The sequence below is a fragment of the Astatotilapia calliptera genome, chromosome 18 (assembly GCF_900246225.1).
Source record: "Astatotilapia calliptera chromosome 18, fAstCal1.2, whole genome shotgun sequence".
NCBI lineage: Eukaryota > Metazoa > Chordata > Actinopteri > Cichliformes > Cichlidae > Astatotilapia > Astatotilapia calliptera.
The window spans coordinates 12,491,622-12,510,791 of NC_039319.1; the positions used below are offsets into that span (position 1 = coordinate 12,491,622).

Below are 19,170 nucleotides of genomic sequence, written 5' to 3' on the forward strand. Positions count from 1 at the left end.
TCAAACAACATCCATAACCTCAAATAACGGAACAGCTTCCAGCAGGTTAACACAGCAGCAACCAGATTGCAAATCCAGTAGAGCACCTGAGTGATGTGTTGGAATGGAAGATGGTCACAGTTTTTAAGGGTTAGCTAAAACAGAAAAATGATTGAAGTAAAGGGCCTAAAGTCATGGATACACACAAATTATTTAAAAAGCTTTCTAAAAAGTACAATTAAGTACACTGAGTTCAATGAGTTGTGTTGTTTTTTAGCTTCCTATGTTGTTTGACTCTTTTAAGCTCAGTTTTCCCGTTTCCATAGCTCCCAAATCCAGTATATATATATTCCACTGACACAGGCTGCAGGCTGTGCCGGCTACGTGGCATGATCCAAGCATCAGGATCATGTAGCAGTGCTGCTGGCATGCTGGCCCTGATGGCTCTGTCTCCACAGCAGAAGCAGATTACTTTATTAGTAGCTCTCTGTATGAGACCTGCCTGTCCTAATGGCTTACATCTCCTCTGTGCTGTTTCAGAGCAGAAAATATGCCTGTGCAACAAAAGCAAGCATTTTTAATCATCTAAAAGATGTGTATTTAACATATGAAACCACCCTTTTTACCATCACTCTGGTTGGTAAGATTTAAAATCTCCATTCAGAGTTGGCTGAAGGAATTTGGTTCTGGGTTTTTTTTTCTCTCTCCAGCAGCAGATTTCACATCCAGTATAAAACAGCTGACTGGGTGCAGACTTTTGACACCACAGACTCACGGGAGGTTCACAAACATTATCAAATGAGCTGCAACTGTTGCTGTTTGGATGTTGCATTGCGTCACTGAGGTGAAATGAGTCATGTTCTGTCATCCTGCAAATATTGCTCACACATTAGTCAATACACTGACGCAACAGAGTAGAAATATTTTTTATTTGCAGTCAATTTTCTGCAGGAAAAGCTGTTCCTGGGGAGAGAAAGCTTGAAAAGAAAACACAGGAGACTCATTCCCTTAGTAGTGGAGGATGATTTTATCTACTAGTTCCAGAGTATATTTGGGAAGTACCAGGAAAACCAGGAGTGCCTCAAGCTCTAAAGTCTCTTAAGGTTTACCTCTGTGAGTGCCCCACTTACACTACCTTTCACATTCACACCTTCCCATTTATTTTATTTTAAAATAAAATAAATTCCAAAACTGTGAGGAAAGAAGCTCTAAATGGTACCTTGCAGTTATACTGTCATACTTCTCACCTTTCATAATTACAGGACCCCTATTGGTTGGATGGGTGGCAGCACAGGAGCCAATCCTGGAGCGGGCAAACTGTATCACATGCCTTTTTGTTTTTAATGATCGAGAGAGCGCCTTTAAAATGTTTTCGTGTGTGTCCGGCCCGTACAGAGAGCAAAGAGGTAGAAGGTTTAGACAGCTCAGATAACCAGTGTGCAGAGAGCCCCCTCCCCTTTCCCAAGACAGCTGCTGGACCAAGAGGCCACAACTTCAACACCTTTTGCAGGTAAGGGCCAATAATAACCCCTGGAGTTCATAATTCTGGAGTGGTCGCTTGTAGTCTCATCTGCCTTGTCTTTGTTAGAAAAGTGAGGTTGTCCAACTTTTAGAAGCCATCTGTCTTTTTGAGAACAACAGATGTAATTAAGCAGCTCTCCACGCATCGATCCAAGAGAACATCTCAAGCTTTTGGCTGTTTGAATTGTCGAGTTCATTTGCTTTATTTGATATTCTGATATTCAGAAGTGACATCTTATTTCTCTCGTTAATCTCTGAAAAGCTCTATTACAGCATGTCCTCAATCCTCTCCATTGTCTTGGCATCAGAAAGTTAAATAAAAGCGCTCTCTTTGTTCCAAGTGCATTGTCTTCTCAAGGATTTCCATATCTATCAGTTACATGAAAAATTGCCTTAAAAAAGACAAAAAAACCTCCCAAAAATAATAAAATTCTTATAAGACTCTTGTCGTATTGAAATAATAGACTATGTCTCCAGAAGTTCAGCCTGCAAACACTCTGAATATTGTTAACTGCCTTTTCCCCCAGGAAGCACAAAGAAACAACAGAAAATGGCACGTGTTGGGCGACCGTCGCTTTCCCTGATCCGCACAGGATTCCTGTTAGCAGCTGTTTTATTACCAGGTGAGAGTTTTCATAAATTGCATCTATGATATTAGGAAATATTTCACTGAGAATTTAATGAGTCGAGGAACCATTTACATCAGTTTTTGTTTTTTTGTTTTTTTAATTTTGAGATTTCAGATACAACATTTTTCAATTAGACCAGTGAAGGTGAACTAGATGCCCTTTAAACTCCTAAAGCTTGATGTCATCTACTTTATTACATACTGAACGTCTGACAAATATAGTTCCTTTGCTCACAGAGATCACACAACTAAAAGACCTCTTTTAACATCAGCATATCTTTAACTATTTATCACACCGACAGTCTATTGATGTATATAACGATACTTTTACTTTTGATACTGTAAGTATGTTTTGGTTTAAATAAATTACATTTTCCGATTTCCTCTGTGTCTTTACTTCAATTAAAGACCTGAGTACTGATTTTTTTTCTCCTTATTTTTGGTTTAAGCAAAAATACTTTAGAAGCATTTTGACCTGGTAGTATAGTCCAACCCCGGGCACGTTAATCTCTGCCACAGAGTCAGAAGAACACCATTACCCTTCTCTCTTTAGCAGTAAAATGGCTTGTCATGATGATGCCCTTTAGTACTACAAAACCTTTCTGCAGTCATAAAAAACACATCTATCACTGCCTCCCCTTTGGAAGATTTTCCACATTAATGAAAGTTTAAGGGATAATCAGCTGACTTGGCTGTTTTCTTGTAGTTGTAAACCTCAGCAGGAGCAGAAGAGACCCGGAGACGTCCTTCCCCTCCCACCAGACATTTTTACAGTGTATCTGTAATTAGTTTGTGTGAGGCCTGACTTTGTAGTTTTACAGGTAAACTTTAAGAAGGCCCCCAGTACCTGCATTAATTTCACTGGGCTGGTTCAAAGCTATACGATATACAAGTTAGGGGCTGGGTGGGGGCTTGGTGTTGAGGGGGGAATTTAATCTGCAGGATGTTGCCTGGCGCTCCAGCACCTGCCGTGTTTCACCCGGGGGCTTATTAGTGGGTCAGCATTTTCCCTGATGTTGTGGTAAAGCGGAACATCTGTTCCTAATCAGTGAACGTCTCTGCTGCTGCTAATGTGGCTGCTGCTTGTGTTTTACAGATTTTCTGGGGGCCGTTCCAGTGGAGCAGCACAAGCAGGAGGAAGGTGAGGACGTATGATGTGGCAACGTGGGGCAAAACAACCTCAACAACCTAAAAACCAACTGCAGAAACCTTAAACGCTGCTATTTATAGGGAGATAAATGCTCCACGTAGCTACCTTTTCTTTCCATTCTGCCAATTAGCACCAAATAACTTACATGTTGGTTCACAGTAAAACACAAAGTCTGAGGAGATCTAGTTTGGAGCTAAAACAATTAGTCAACAGAAACAGGATTGTGATAATGGATTAAAGTAAGAAGCTAAAGTGCTCTATGAGAACTACGTCAGTCATACACGATAATTAACAGTCCAAGAGATTAAGAGATTAATCTACTTATAATAGAAATAGTTGGGCCAATTAAAATTATGCCATTTTTTTGTTGATAAAAATTTCTCCTTTGAGATAAAGTTTGATGAACCTGATTTAACAACAATATGATGCAATTCACACATTGAAATTAAATATAAAAGAGCTTCTAGGCTATCTTATGGAGGTGCAGCCAGTCACAGCAGCAGCCTTCTATAGGGATGCATTTCTGGTGGCTGTAAAAGCCAGCCCATGCTTTCCCAGATTAAAGCTTCGGTGTGAAGTTCGAGCAGTAGAAAATGTTTGGTTTGCTTTAAACTTAACACAGCTTTTATATATATTACGATAAAAATGCTTCACCTGGTCTGTACCAGTTGAAAGGGACCTGCTCACTGTTAGTTGTGTGATGGCCTATATAGTAGTATATATAATTACTTTCTATAGGGACATAATTAAAGTTAGTGAAGGTCCTTCTACCGGTAATATATTGTGCCCTGTTGGGGCATTGGCATCTCTGTGGGTCTCCTGTGCTGTCTGGCACCGGGACACTGAGTGCATTCTTTGGACAGCACCTTAATCCAAAGACAGACGTTTATAACGATGGTTTCAGAAATAATAACTGTGTTTAGTGTATTTTAAACTTTTGGAGCTTTTAAACACAATCACTGTCACTGTGTTGTTCTTGAAATGACTATTTAAAAGAAAGTGTGAAAAAGCTCTGCCCACTCTCTGCACAATAGATTCACAGCTCAAGCTCTCCTTCACCTACAGCTGAGGGGAGCAGGGTGATCTCTCTTTGTCACCCATCTATGGACTCTGCCTCTTAACTATAACATACTGCATCCTTTGCTGCCAACAGGATTTACCGTTCCAATTATAGATGCAGTTTAATGAAGGTCAACAGTTAGTTCATCAGACTTTTGTGCACTGTGTCCTCTGCAAGTACAGATTTGGCATTTTTATTTTACATTAAACATTCCTGTTAATGAGTTCTACTGTCCTGTAATTGGTTTATAACATCTCCACTGGACCTAAAGTCTCTAATTCAGCCTACTTAACAAACAAAACTGTGGCTAATGTTTTGATCTTTTGCACCAACCTATGCATATGTATATATATATATATATATATATATATATATATATATATATATGTATATCTATCTATACACACACACACACACATATACATATATATATATATATATATATATATATATATATATATATATATATATACACATACTATACATATATAGATATATATATCTATATATGTATGCCTATGTGTGTGTGTGTGTGTTAATTTCTAAAAAAATAAATAAATCAAAAAAGATCATGGAACCTTTCTTCATAACAAGCAGTAAATGATATATATAGTTTAACTACAGTCCTGTATGTTTTCTCTTCTTCCTTCCCTTCAGTGGCCGCCGTGTCTGATGATGTGAAAGCCGAGGCAATGACCAGCCTAAAAAAGCTGGTTCGTGACAGAAGGAACGTCCCCGTCGTGGCTGTGCCCCAGTTCAAACGCGTGCCTGACTTCTGGGGATGGTACAAATACTTCATGGACAGCCACAACCAGGAGGGAGTGAGTGGAGCTTGTTTCACATTAATTATTCAGATTCTCCCAGTCACGATTATGAAACTGTGCTTGTTTTTCCCTTTAAAAATTGAGGCAACAATTTGCATCACTACTCTGCACTTTGAGGAGAACTTTTCTCTCCTTTTTAAAATTAAATATGCCACGTTTAATGCAGGAAACAGAAAGGTTCAACCACCTTTTTAGTTTTAACAGATTCCTTATTTATGCAGTTCAGAGAACTAAATTTGCCCAGATATTTTTATAGAACAATTTTTAATAAGCTATTAACCTCTTAATGTGTTCAGTGTGTAGTATCTGTGAAAGCTCCGTGGTTTACACAAAAGTGAAAAAGTAACTGTTTTTCTCAACAGAGGATTTCTGCAAATTTATCTTTGGGGTTCCTCTTTGTTTTACTTTTACTCTCTATGGCCTCTGTATCATTTGATTTGATTTTTGGATTTGAGGAGGTTAACTTGTTTTTCCCCTTTCCAAACATCTTCAGGTTGAGGACCTTGATCGTCTGTATGTGGCCTACCTGCAGAACAAGCACAGGTCAGAGGAGGGACCGACTTTTAACCACTACCTCAACCACCTCAGCGAAATCTACAAGACCTGTGCCGAGTCTGAAGATCCGGAGTGCATCGCCGAGTTAACTAGCAAACCAAAGGCGGCCGTGGCGATGCCTGCCCCCATCAAGTCTGCTGATGTCAGGCTATGCAACCCCTATACTGACCCCTACTGCATGTTCCCTGTTACCAGCAAATCTGCAGCCCCTGAGCCACCTTCAGCTCCAGCCAAAGTGCCAGCGCCTATCTATACCCCGGTGCCAATGAAGAGCCAAACTGGTTTCTACTACTACGCTCCTGTCCTGGAGCCCTTCCTGGGTGCTGAGCAGAGGGCTGAATTGCTCAGAATCTGCCAACCTGAAGATGTAGAGTGTCTGCAGTACCACCTGAGAGCAGCCTATGGGTACCGTCCAGCCCAAGGTCCAGCTCCATCTTATGCTGCCCTCAAATGCAACCCAAAGGATCCCCACTGCATGGCTTCCCTGGTCCAGAAATATCCTACTGGCTTCTACCACTTGATGCAACCCAGCTGTGACCCAGCTGTTGATCCTCTGTGTGCAACCAACGCTCCCGCTCCTCTGGCTGCTAAAGAGCAACACTGCAACCCCCTGTTTGATGCAAGCTGCAACCCCCTGACTGCTACCAGGCTGGCCAGCCTGACCAAGCCTGTGGTGAAGTACGCCCCCATGAATCAGCCTGCACATCCTGCTGCTCCTCTGTCCTGCGACCCTCGCTACGACCCATACTGCATACTGGCAGCTGCTGCTGCTCTGCGCAAGCTGCCTCCACAGCTACCAGAGCACCAGGTCTGAATCTGAAGTCCTGTAAACAGGCTTGAATTTTTCTGTCATTTCATCTAATCTAGTGTAATCCTTCTGACTGAATAATTCTTTAATTCATCTTTTCTTTAACATTTGGTCTGTTTAATAATGTAGTAAAATGATATTGATGTTGAATAATGCTTTCACGGTCTGCTTTGCATCTGTTTTGATCCAAAAACATATGAATCAATCAATCAATCAATCAATCAATCAATCAATCAATCAATCAATCAACCAGGTACGCTACAAACTTGGTGTCCGTGGCAAGACCAAGGAGGGCTACGACTGCTATGTGCATTATGACAGAGACTGCATCCCAGTCGAGAGTAGTCGTGAGGCTAAGGCTGACGTCATGGCTCCAGCCAAGCTCTTCTGCCATCCATTTGACCCCAACTGTCACAAGTTTGCTCCACCCTCTGGTGCCAAGGCCATGAAATCAAGTGAGGATGGCATAATCCTGCCTGATCCAGACTGCGATCCTGAATACGACTACAAGTGCCGCCTGCGTCGTGCTAAGCCCGCCACCGCAGCCTCCGCTGCAGATGAGCCGGCCAAGGAGGCTGCCGGTCCACAGCTTGCTGTTCCACGCTTCGAAGATTTCCTCAGGGGCGTCATGAACCAGTACAAATAGATTTTAAAATAAATCAGTCTCAGAACCAACACCTGCTGGGCAATGCAGCTCACTCTGCAGTCTCTAATTTTCTTCGACCACAACCTCCGACAGAAGCCTTAAGGCTTTACCAAGCTTCAGATCAATCATAAAACAATGCAGCTTTTAAATAATCCATCTCACTCTCTCAAACAAGGTGAAGGCTTCCTAGTTTTAGTCTGGTCTTATAAAGCAGGAACAAGAAAAGAGTGCCATGCCACGTATAGCACCGTGTGTTATGTTTGTATGTTTGTCGAAAAGAGGCGTTTGTATAGATGTGTGGTAGAGTTAGGTTACTTTGAATTTAAATTAGTGGGCAGGATTTTCTCTCTGTTGTACATTCTCTTTTACTTGAGTGTATTTAAAGTTAGTTTCAGTGGTTTTCTGTAACTTTGATCCTCACAGAGCTTCATTTGTTTAGATTTTGTAAAGTTCTAAATAAAGAAAAAAAATCACTTGAATTTAATTTCTAGATAATTGTTGTTTACACTGCGGTCACAGACACATCTGCTTGGCAGCTAAACATAGAAAAAGAGAAGAATCAAAACACAGAGTCAATCTATTCCAAATACTGTGATGCTTACTCTGTGATTATACACATCATTTCCATGCATCAGTCCCCAGCTGTTGCAGTGAACATGCAGGGGTGTATTGTGCCAGCTGGCAAACAGTGTTAGGCTTTCACCGGTTTGTGCCCATTATAGAAACAGCTTATTGCTGCAACATGTGCAACAATAAGCTGTTTATTTCCAAATACAATTACCATAAATAGATATTATAAATATAAATATATATTTTGAAAGGTAGTAAGCAACCCTGCAAGACCCCTGATGAATGTTTTTGAGGTTAAAGGCAGTGATTTTCTGTTCATTTTGCTTCTATTGTCAGAGAAACACGAATGCAGACAGGAAATGATGAGGCTAATCATGGCAAACACTATGGGTGTCACAGGAAGTGACACCCATAGTATAGAAACTAGCTGCACCTGAGCTAGCCGTCATGGATGGAGTTAATGGATCTAACTGCCAACATTGTTTCTTAGTTTGGGCAAATAGAATATCTATAATATGTATGAGTTAATCACAAATGCCCTGTTTTTCTTACAGGAAAGGTAAGTCCTTTAAAATGCTAGCATTCTGCTAATGCATGAAGATGATGGGCCAGGTAACAATTTAGGCCTGGACATGCTCACTTGATTGAACCCAATTCCAAACAACAGCTAAAACAGACATTGTTAAGTATCATTAAATCAGAGGTGGGTGAAGGTGTTTGCTGCTAGAAATTCTTCAGTTCATTCAAGTCCAAATTGCACAAGCTCTGAATGAGCTCATGCGGCGGTGACATCCCATAAATTTACAGAAATATAATTAGCAATGATTAAAACCTAGTGACTACTTTAAGGTTAGGCTTACCCCACAAAATATATTTTTTTAGGTTACAGCTCCATGGTGACCAATTCATTCATCTGAAGCGCAACCTGCTGTGTAGCTGGAAGTCCAGAGTATGGAGCTAAAAGCTTAAAGGACCAGTTATGCCAATGCATTAGAGCATGGATGTCACATTCATTTTAGATTGCAGGTCACATACAGCCCACTTTTGTGTTCTGGACCAGTGAAACCCTCCTTTCTGCCACTTTCTGCCAGTGTAAAGAAGTTTAACTCTGCATTTCACTCGCTGGGCCCACGTCCTTAGTTGAGGTTTGACAGCGTTTTAGTAGATAGAGGTGAATGGCTTGGACACGAATTGAGCTGCGGTTTGGGGAAGGCCTCAAAGGGGACTGGTGGTGGCTCCCGGGCCTGGCAGATCCCCATGTACTAAATAGAAGTGAAGAAGTTAATGAATTGAAAAGGGGAGGAAGGGTGGGGCACGTAAACAAGAACGGACAGCTTGTAGAGCTGGGGGAACTTATATAGATGAGAAGCGAAAGGAGCTCATGGTCCGAACTCATGGTCCCGCTCCCGAAATTCAGATACTTTATCTCCAATTAATCTGTCAGAGATCTAAATATATGAAAAAAGTACAGTTTTAACAGCATATTTAAAGAAAAACTGATGTAGTAAATAACAAATCTGTCAGCACAACTCTTTGGGTTTAAATTATAAGAAATAAATGTGTCAAATATTGTGTGTCCTCTAATTATAAAAGTTTTTGTCAATTAACAGAAAATGTCCTATTTTTAATTGTTTATTTTAGTGGGGACAAACTGTACGAAGAATCAAAACACATTTCTATGTCTCTAACTGTTGTGTCATTTAATTATTTATCTTTTACTATATTGCTTTGGTGTAGTATGAATGACCTGATCAGCAGGAAAAACTTTAAAATCTATGAAAATACAATACTGGAGTCTTTGCCGTGCTGATTCTGGACCCCTAATCAGAGAAATCTTGATGGTACACATGATTTGAGATATTTTAAAGATTTCTAAACTGAATGTCATGTCATTTGTTCAGTTTATCACTAGACATGTAAAGAATCTCAGTGTGATCAAGTAATGAGAAACAGGAAATGAAACTGCTAGCGTAGTTGTTTTAGGATTGGTTATTCTGGCAATGTTAATCAATGCAGGCTTTCTAGCCTGTACGCAGCTGCAAACTGGCATTTTTGCTGTTACTGTACAAACCCCCACATTTATTGTAAATCAAGCATATCCTAACTCAGGAGATCTGGGAGACTCCTGCAACTTCTTGAGTTTCTGTTTTCAGGTTTTATAAAGTTTTCAATTTTTTGAGCACAATTTAATCCCCAGAAGAAGACAAATGTTAGCAGTTGCTTATCTTGTTCTATTTTAAATAGAGTTCGTGTGCCTGTGCTTGTCTGGTTGTAACAGGGCTGTTGAGTTTTAAAATCTGCTTTTTTTCCCCCTGCATTTTTATTAAATAATAGCTGTACATGTTAATATATTCAGCTTCCTGTAGACCATAAAAAGTAATATGTGTACTTCAGTACATAGATGGGGTCATTTTATATATTTCTTTATGGGTTCATACAGCTCTCTCCACACATAACAGAATCAGAGAGTCTACCAGCTGATCACAACAAAAATGAGACCCAACATTCACTTTGGATGATGAATGAAGGCATTTTTCTCAGTCTTTATTTAAGAAGTAGTTGGTGTTGCCGTTTGGTGCTGTTTTTCCCTCAAAACCAGAAACTCCACATTTCAGAAATGGGCTGCAGCTGTCGGATACAAGGATTGCTTTTCAATAACAAACGTTTCAGCAGCTGAAGCACACAACAGTCACCTGGAGCAGGCAAACGCTGTTGGCGATGACAGTTTTAAAGGCAGACAATACACAGCTGGGTCCTGTAATGACTACCTGCATGCAACATGTGTGCAAGTAAGCGCTGCGTGTTGCTAATTGTAGCTGTTGTCCTGTAAAGTTTGACTTGTGCTGAGCTCTTGTGCTTGTGATGGAATTAAAACGGTCTGCATCAGACCAGCGTGGTTTACCCTGCTGTGTCTGTGAGTTCAAAGGGTCTTACTTTCTTAAGTGTAGTGAAGGACCGAAGGTTTTACATTGTAGTGCAAGTCCTTTAAATGAATACTGCTTTATTTCTGTACAGAACTTTTTCATTTTGATATACAATATACAATATGTGCAAGATCCAACTAATCCACAGACTCTTTCAGTTACCATAGGAACATGCCTATCACATGCTGTTACAACAATTTAACTTCACTGGGCTTGGGGAGGCACATGTACTCCACTGTGCAAAGGCTGGATTAAAATCTACATTTGGGGAATAATTATTGCTCACTTACAAAGAAATGAACAGTCTCTAAATTTTATGGTTTATTCATTTTTTATGGTGGCAACAAAAATCCAGAATAAAAACATTACCTTAAAGTTAGAAATTGATTTTGGCATCATTGAGTGAAATAAGTACTGGATCCCCAACCATCCACCCATAGATGACAAGTGATTACAATCAAGCAATCAGTCAATCAGTTACAGACATGTGCTTTATGTATAAAGTACACTTAACATAATCAGTTTCTTTGACCTCTCCACCATCATGGGCTACATCAAAGAGCCACCAAAGGATGTCAGGGTTAGAAGTTAGCAGGAAGTTAGCTCGCTACTTTCCACCTAAATATGATATGGCATGTTCTGACTGAGAGATTTCTGAAAAAATAAAAACGTACAGCTCTGCCATCTCTTCCAACATAAATGAAGACAGAAAACTAAACAGCAGTGACATTTGTAGGATTACTGAAGTTGGACTAGCTGGTATATAATGATGTGCTATGTGATCGCTAGCGACACAGTTTTGTTAGCATAACATAAACACAGTGAAGCTGGAGGATGAACGCTAACTTTTTCCACTCGATAAAAGTTAACGTGAGGGTTCCTGATGGTTAGGGACAAATGCAATTGCATGGCAGGATGCTGTAAACGGACCTAACTTCAGTCAGGAGAACCTCTGAGATAATCCATCCACAATACGAGGTTAGTCATTAATATACTGCAACAACATAGGAACAGAGCAGCTGCAAGAGGATTCAACATTAATGAATCAATGGTACAGAAATGTCGGAAGCAAGAAGAATGAGTTGAGTAAAATTTGACTTACCTGACTGTTTTATTTTGCTTACTGTGCCTTATAATCCGGTGCGTCTGCGTCTTATGGTCCGAAAAATACGGTATTTGGAAGCAGATAAAATATAAAATGACCATTAATCTTCCTCGATCTGGGGATTCACACAGAATCCTGCCTCATGGCGTGAGGATGATCCTGAGAAAGGTGGTGGATCAGCCCAAAACCACAAGGGAGGAGCTTGTTGACGATCTAAAGGAATTTGGAACCACAGTCACTAAAACACCATTGGGAATAGGTTGAAATCTTGCAGCCCCTGCAATGTCCCCCTGCTCAAAAAAACACGTGAACAGCTCTATCTAAAGTATGCCAGAAAATGTCTGACAGAGAAGGGTTGAGAAAAATCTTTATTTACTGTTACAACAAGTTGTAGATTACTCATTTATGATCTGCACGACTCAGGTCAGCTGGTTGTTGTTTGTGGCTTTCCAAACATGTGCTGCCAACAGGGAAGCTGCATAGTGCACTCTGGTTGAAGACTGTTTGTCCCATTACTACTGTACTTTTAAATTTTAGATTTACTACTCAATATAGTGAGGGCCGATATATTGGTTGGGCTCTACATAGAAGGCATAAGTACCTAAAGACAGACCGGGAAATGCTGGGGAACTAGAACTACCGCTACGACCAAAACACAGAAACTCATCAGAGAAACCACAAAGTAAAACAAGGATCCACGGATGCAATTGTATCACAATCAGATTATCAAGTTGGAATATCCTTTCCAATCATGGCCTGTTCACCCCATAGCTGGACTGGCCATCGGGCCGATGGTGATTTTTCGTTTTTATGTGCCGATGGCTTTTGGGGTCTTTTTCCATAACGGTATAAACACTGCACATGTGTCAAAGTCAAGACATCCGGTCCGGCGTACATTTATATCCGGCCCGCGAGATCATTTTATATAGATGTACTATTATTGATATATATATATATATATATATATATATATAATTATAATTATAATTCCGATACTGACGTGATAAAACTGTGGGGTTGTATACTGTCAATGTAGAGTGAAATGATCTTGTGGAAACAGCAACTTTGCTTTTAATGGGATTCTGAAGTCAGTGAAAGAGTGGGTCATACATGGACAATTTCAATGGACCATTACTTTGAAAGGCAAATTGACTTGATATCACCGTGATAGTGTGCACTGTTGATCTTGAGTGAAATTATGCCGTGGAAACAGCAATTTTCATTTTTAAAACATTCTGAAATAATTGAAAGAGTATATCACATATGGACAAATTCGACGGGCCATTAATTTGAAAGGCAAAATCAGACCAACATGAAATTTACATGGTTTTACTGTCGGGTTGGATACTGTTGATCTAACGTGGAATTACCCTGTGGAAACCGAAATCTTCCTTTTTAGAGCGTTTTGAAATCGTTAAAAGAGTAGGTCGTATATGGGCAATTTGAAAAAGCCTTTATTTTGGAAGGCAAAATCAGAATGACTTGAAATTGACATGGTAACATCGTGAGGTTGTATACTGTTGATCTAAAGTGGAATTAGCCTGTGGAAACCGCAAAATTCTATTTAAGAGCATTTTGAAATCGTTCCAAGAGTAAGTCAGATATGGGCAATTTTAAAATACTTTTATTTTGGAAGGCAAAATCAGAATGACTTGATATTGATATGGTATCACTGTGGGGCTGTATACTGTTGATCTAAAGTGAAATTATCCTGTGGAAACAGGATTTTTTCTATTTAGAGCATTTCAAAATCGTTACAAAAGTAAGTCATATATGGGCAATTTCAATGGGCCATTACTTTGGAAAGTAAAATCAGACTGACTTGATATTGACATGGTATCACTGTGGGGCTTTATACTGTAAATACAGAGTGAAATTATCCTGTGGAAACAGGAATTTTCCATTTTAGAGCATTTTGAAATCACTGAAAGCTAGGTCAATTGTGGACAATTTGAAAAGGCTTTTACTTTGGAAGGCAAAATCAGAATGACTTGATATTGATATGGTATCACTGTGGGGCTGTAGACTGTTGATCTAAAGTGGAATTACCCTCTGGAAACAGGAATTTTCCATTTTAGAGCATTTTGAAATCACTGAAAGTTAGGTCAATTGTGGACAATTTGAAAAGTCTTTTATTTTGGAAGGCATAATCAGAATGACTTGACATTGACATGGTATCACTGTGGGGCTTTATACTGTAAATACAGAGTGAAATTACCCTGTGGAAACAGCAATTTTCCATTTTAGAGCATTTTGAATCGTTAGAAGATTAAGTCAAATATCAGCAATTTCAAAGGGCCATTACTATGAAAGGTAAAATCAGACTGACTTGATATTGATATGGTATTACTGTGAAGAAGACTGTGGTTGGAAAGTGTTGATATAAAGTTCAAATAGTATTTGGAAATACGACTTTTGCTTTTAAGAGCATTATGAAGTCATTGAAAGAGTAGTTCAAAAATGAAGATTCACAGGGCTTTTACTTTGAAATCCTAAATAAGATGGCCTTGATAGTGACAGGGCACAATTAGGGTACAAGGCTGTGTCATATAGATCTAACATTAGAGTTTGTAAAAAAAAAAAAAAAGAAGCCTAAATTATATGTTATTATGTTCTTAACATATCTGTTGATTCACTCGAAGTTGGCTTTTATTTTGAAATCCGGTTTCCACATCCATTCCCGTAATAATTTGAATACACAGGGAACGTAAAACAAACTGGAGGCTGGCTTGACTTCAAGTCTCGAATTGGAGGCTGGCTTGACACAAGTCTCACTTTCCCTGTTGACAAGTAATGTTGAACCAAGTCAGCGGACTTTGCTGAACTGCACCTGTGCAGATTCAGATGGAGCTGCAGTGTAATGATGCACTCAAGGGAAAGTACGACACTGAATGGCCCGCACAGTTTATTAGTTCCATTCCTGAAGCAACGCCCAGCTCCGTCTACATGCGGCTCCAACCCTGTGAATGCTTTCATTTATTTTTTCTGGGGGTTTTTGGCAGCATGTTCATATTTCTAACTTGCATAATTTTGACAGGATATATTTTTATGAAGAGCAAAATATTTAAAGTTAAAGGTTTTTTTTAAAGTTTATTTAATCTGGAATAATATTCCTGTGTTTTTATTCATATTTTGTGGAGTTTATATACTGCTGGGCGGGTGCTATGATGTTATTGATGTTGAACTTGTTTTATCTTATTTTATTTATAAGGTTAATTATTAGAGTTTCCAACCGTCCCGTAAAAAACGGAATCGTCTCCTATTCAGAGAAAATATTGCGCGTTTCGTATTGAGGTGAAAAGGAGCACAGTTTGTCCCGGACTTCAGCTACAATGAAAAAGACACAAAGCTGGAGTTATTCTGTCTTTGCTGCACAGCTGCCTCTTCTTCTCTCCCCTCCCTCTCCTGTTTCCAGGGCTGGACTGGGACAAAAAAATCGGCCCGGGCATTTTGACTAGAGACCGGCCCACCAAAAATGTGACGTCATTCAGGGGTAAAACCGCAAAGGATTCTGGGAACTTGTGGCAAGAGGTACTAGCGCATGCAGGCTTTCAATTGAACTCAGTTACACAGCGATAAAAAGAAACATAAAAAATGGCAAGAAGCTGTTGTATTATTAATTGTTGTGCCAAAAAGTGATTGTCTGCCAAAAACTGATTTCCGGTATTTGCCACAAACTGATTGCTCGTATTTAAATTGCTATAACTAACTTGTTGGCCTATAATATGTGAAACATATGTCAAATGCATCCCTCATGGATGACATAAAGTCATCTCTCCATAAAGTCATCTCTCCATCTCCATCTGCTGCTCTTCTGTCTCCTCTGTCACAGACTTCTCCACTTTTGATGATAAATCAGCCTGGTGCAACATGTAAGGATTGGCACAATTTGTTAAGATTTTGAGGAGTTTGAGAAACTAACCTTAAGCATAAAATAAAATTTACTATCAGTAACTTCATAGCACCCGCCCAGCAGTATATAAACTCCCTCATGCTAGCTAGTACGCAGTACCAGTTATTCTAAGCGACTGTAAAAAGTTAGCACAACGAAAACAAACTATACAACTAAACTTGGTTTATATCTGACACAGATAGACAGCAGGTCATAACTTCTTACCTGAAGTTCAGTTCCTCTGCCACTATGCCTCCTCTTGCCTCCCCTTTCCCTTATCCACCTGCTGGCCTCCACCACTTGCTGATGTTGCTAAATCTGTGGAAGCTATGCCATAGCTACCGCCAAACAATTCAGTTATTTTTACACATTTGGCAGCGTCTGCCTGAAGGGCTTGTTTCTTTTTGGCCCTAATTTTTTCTGCACCTCCTTTCCTTTTTTTGTTCTTCATTTTCTTTAGTTCGTCTATAACACAGGTGTCAAACTCTGGCCCGCGGGCCAAATTTGGCCCGCAGCCTAATTACATTTGGCCCGCGAAGCCATACCAAATTACTATTAGAGCTGGCCTACTGGTATTATACAGCTAATATATATATTGTTTAGTATTAAGCTTTGCTTGTTCCATATTCAGTTTTTCAGCAAAACTTGTTTGAGTCCATAAGAAAAGATTCATTCTTATATCTGGAGGAATAAATATATTTCAATAAATATTAACGTTAGCCCACGACTTTGTTCCAGTTTTGAATTTTGGCCCACTGTGTATTTGAGTTTGACACCCCTGGTATAAGATTGCTAAACAAGGGGGAGGGTGCATCCGACCTCCTCGGCTGTAATTGGTCCAGCCCAGAGTCGATCATGACCAATTGGCCAATCCAACACCTTTCATTATTTATACCCTTCCAAAAAAAAAAAAAAAATCGATCGGCCCATAAAAACAAAAAGTCGCCAGCGGCCCACCGGGCAAATGCCCGGTATGCCTGATGGCCAGTCCAGCTATGCCTGTTTCTACTTCAATCATGAAACTGATCAATGATCAGCTGATTTTGCCAGTATTTTCCCACATTTTCTAGATTCTGTACCAGTATTCTGTGTAAAATGCCATCAAAAAGTCAATTAAGTTTTATTCTTTCTCACCTGTCTTTCTGTCTCCTTTCACTTTTTGAAGGTTGCCATGTTAGAAAAAATATTTTGCCCTGCCATGCTGTTTATTGATGTGGCAAATGAATGGTTTATGAAAATATATCTAAATCTGTCATCAGTAATCAGTAATGATCATGTCTCACCTCTAGTCTCCTCTGTCTTAATTTCAGGTTTTCACCATGTGTTGTAGATAGTTTAGGAGGTTAACTCGACCAAGCAGTCTACTTTTGGGTACTGTTTAGAATACCAGAATAGGGAGCATGGTGTAGGCTTAAGTTTATTAGACTGATACATATATACCAACAAGACAGTGTACATCACTGTGACAACAGCGTTTGTTTTCATTCAAAGGCTTTATGGTTTTTCCTATAATACCTGGTGGGCTGGTCTCTAGTCAAAATGCCCGGGCCGATTTTTTGTCCCAGTCCAGCCCTGGTTCACCCTGATAACACATCATACATGATGCAAATTAAATGAATCTTAAAATGTGAATCTTGATATTTCTCTTTATTATTAGGTACAAAAATTACATTAAAATAAATTCTAGGGGTGTTCTGTCACACGGAAAGTGTTACTCTTTTACATGACATGGGTAACATCGGTCCTGGACTGTAGTTGTAACTTGTTTGTCATAAACACAAAACCATCTTGCTAAAATCTACTGTGTGAATTCTTTTACTGCTTTTGCTTTTATCAGATCTCATCGTGCCCTTCAGTCCTGACTGTGAAGCCGTTTCACTCAGATCATTTTAGCACAAATTCAATTATTAAAGGTGACCTACTAATTAAATTTTCAAAATTTAATTTGCTTCATTTAAGCCTCAATCCAATAAACCATTTCCTGTGTAAATGTGTTTAACTGAGATAAAGAAGACAAAGTACAACATTTCAGAGGCGCTTTCACCTCATTTTGGGGTGTTAGGCTTCATGTTTGCATGTCACCTCCAGCAGGGGGGGCTGACCTCTCAGAGCTCATTGCTTCAGCTGCTTCAGGTTATCCAGCTGTCTGACAGAATCACTCTCCGTCTCAGTGTGCGTGTCAGGCCTGCCTTAATAAAGCCTTCATTGTCAATAAAAGTCCTTTCTCTTAATTAATCAATTTATCCAGCATCGGTTATGTCAGCAGTCCAACTCCTCGCTGATACAAGTGAAAACATTTTAAAATCCGAGCAGTACGAAACAATTCATCACAGATGAAACTTTGATATCTTTCGGTGTGAGACGTGTGAGAGCGGCATAAAGTGTCAAAGCTCAAAATTGAATTTCATTAAAGGTCGTCTCGGGGGAGCAAAGATCAAACCGTGTGAGGAGGAGAAAAAGAAAATGTTTGGAATCAATTTCACGCCTCCGTAAAGAATAATTACTGTGGATTTTAAACATTATGATATTAAGATAAGCGCCTTTCAGCCTGTCACAGCGGAACGCATTTAGTCTACTGGTTTATCACGCCTGCCTGTTTTGTGTTAATTACTAAATTACTGATGAGTTTATCTGCCATGAAAACCCTTTTTTCCCCTCCTACTCCTGCCTGTGAGATAGATAGATAGACAGACAGACAGACAGACAGACAGACAGACAGACAGACATGGCACTAAATGCACATAAATTCCCTTGAGATTTGTCTCTGAATTATTCACATCTAAAAATCTATATCCATGTGCAACACACGTACATTTATTATCCCTACAGGGTCCACAGCCAGCTTCAGTATTGGTGGTTAGATTTTTTATTTTTATTTTTTTAAAGGAGCTTTAACTTGCAGGTTTTCTTATGCTCACCATTTCCAAAGCAGCCATTTTTATCCAGAGTCCAACCTTTATTTAGAGGCAGGATGACAAAACTAATGGACACGATATTTATTAATAACTCAAAGGCACAAACATGCTGCATTTGGTCAAAACTAAAGTGAAAGGTGGATATCTGAGCTTCAGTGGCTCTTCGATTAGTCTGCGCTGTTTCTGGTTGAGGTTAGTGGGATTTTGAGTTGACTAAAACCTCCCCACCAATAAACTAACTGAGTCTAAAGTAGCAATTTGAAGACAGGATTTCATTTTCTTTGCTTTGTCCACGGGATTGCTTTTTTTATATGAGTGAAGCAATAAAGTGAAAAGGTAGACTATAGCTATAAATTGACAAGGCCTCGACTGTAGCGGCCCGTAGGGAGCCCTGTGCTTGTGCTACAGATGATAATTATGTTTTTTTTGGACGACTCTGTGCACTCTGCATTATCTTACTGTTTCAGAGGTGATGGGAAATGCTAATGGTTAGCAGTGTGGGAGAGTAAAAGTTGTGCGAGAAAGCAAGTGTGACAAGCAGAGTGGGTGAGTCATTTGAAAGGTCAGCACTGTATTAGCTCTCTGTGTGCTTT

The 19,170-nt window shown here is 39.6% G+C and overlaps 1 protein-coding gene across 1 annotated transcript; it reads left to right on the top strand.

The window, feature by feature from the left end:
• The first annotated feature begins 833 nt into the window (after nucleotides 1–833).
• and2 (actinodin2) lies at nucleotides 834–7,591 on the top strand. The gene is made up of 6 exons (XM_026150071.1): nucleotides 834–1,489; nucleotides 2,028–2,123; nucleotides 3,225–3,269; nucleotides 4,996–5,159; nucleotides 5,656–6,525; nucleotides 6,779–7,591. The coding sequence occupies exons 2-6, from the start codon at nucleotides 2,051–2,053 to the stop codon at nucleotides 7,169–7,171; spliced, it is 1,545 nt and encodes a 514-aa protein (XP_026005856.1). The 5' UTR covers nucleotides 834–1,489; nucleotides 2,028–2,050; the 3' UTR covers nucleotides 7,172–7,591.
• The last annotated feature ends 11,579 nt before the right edge of the window (nucleotides 7,592–19,170 follow it).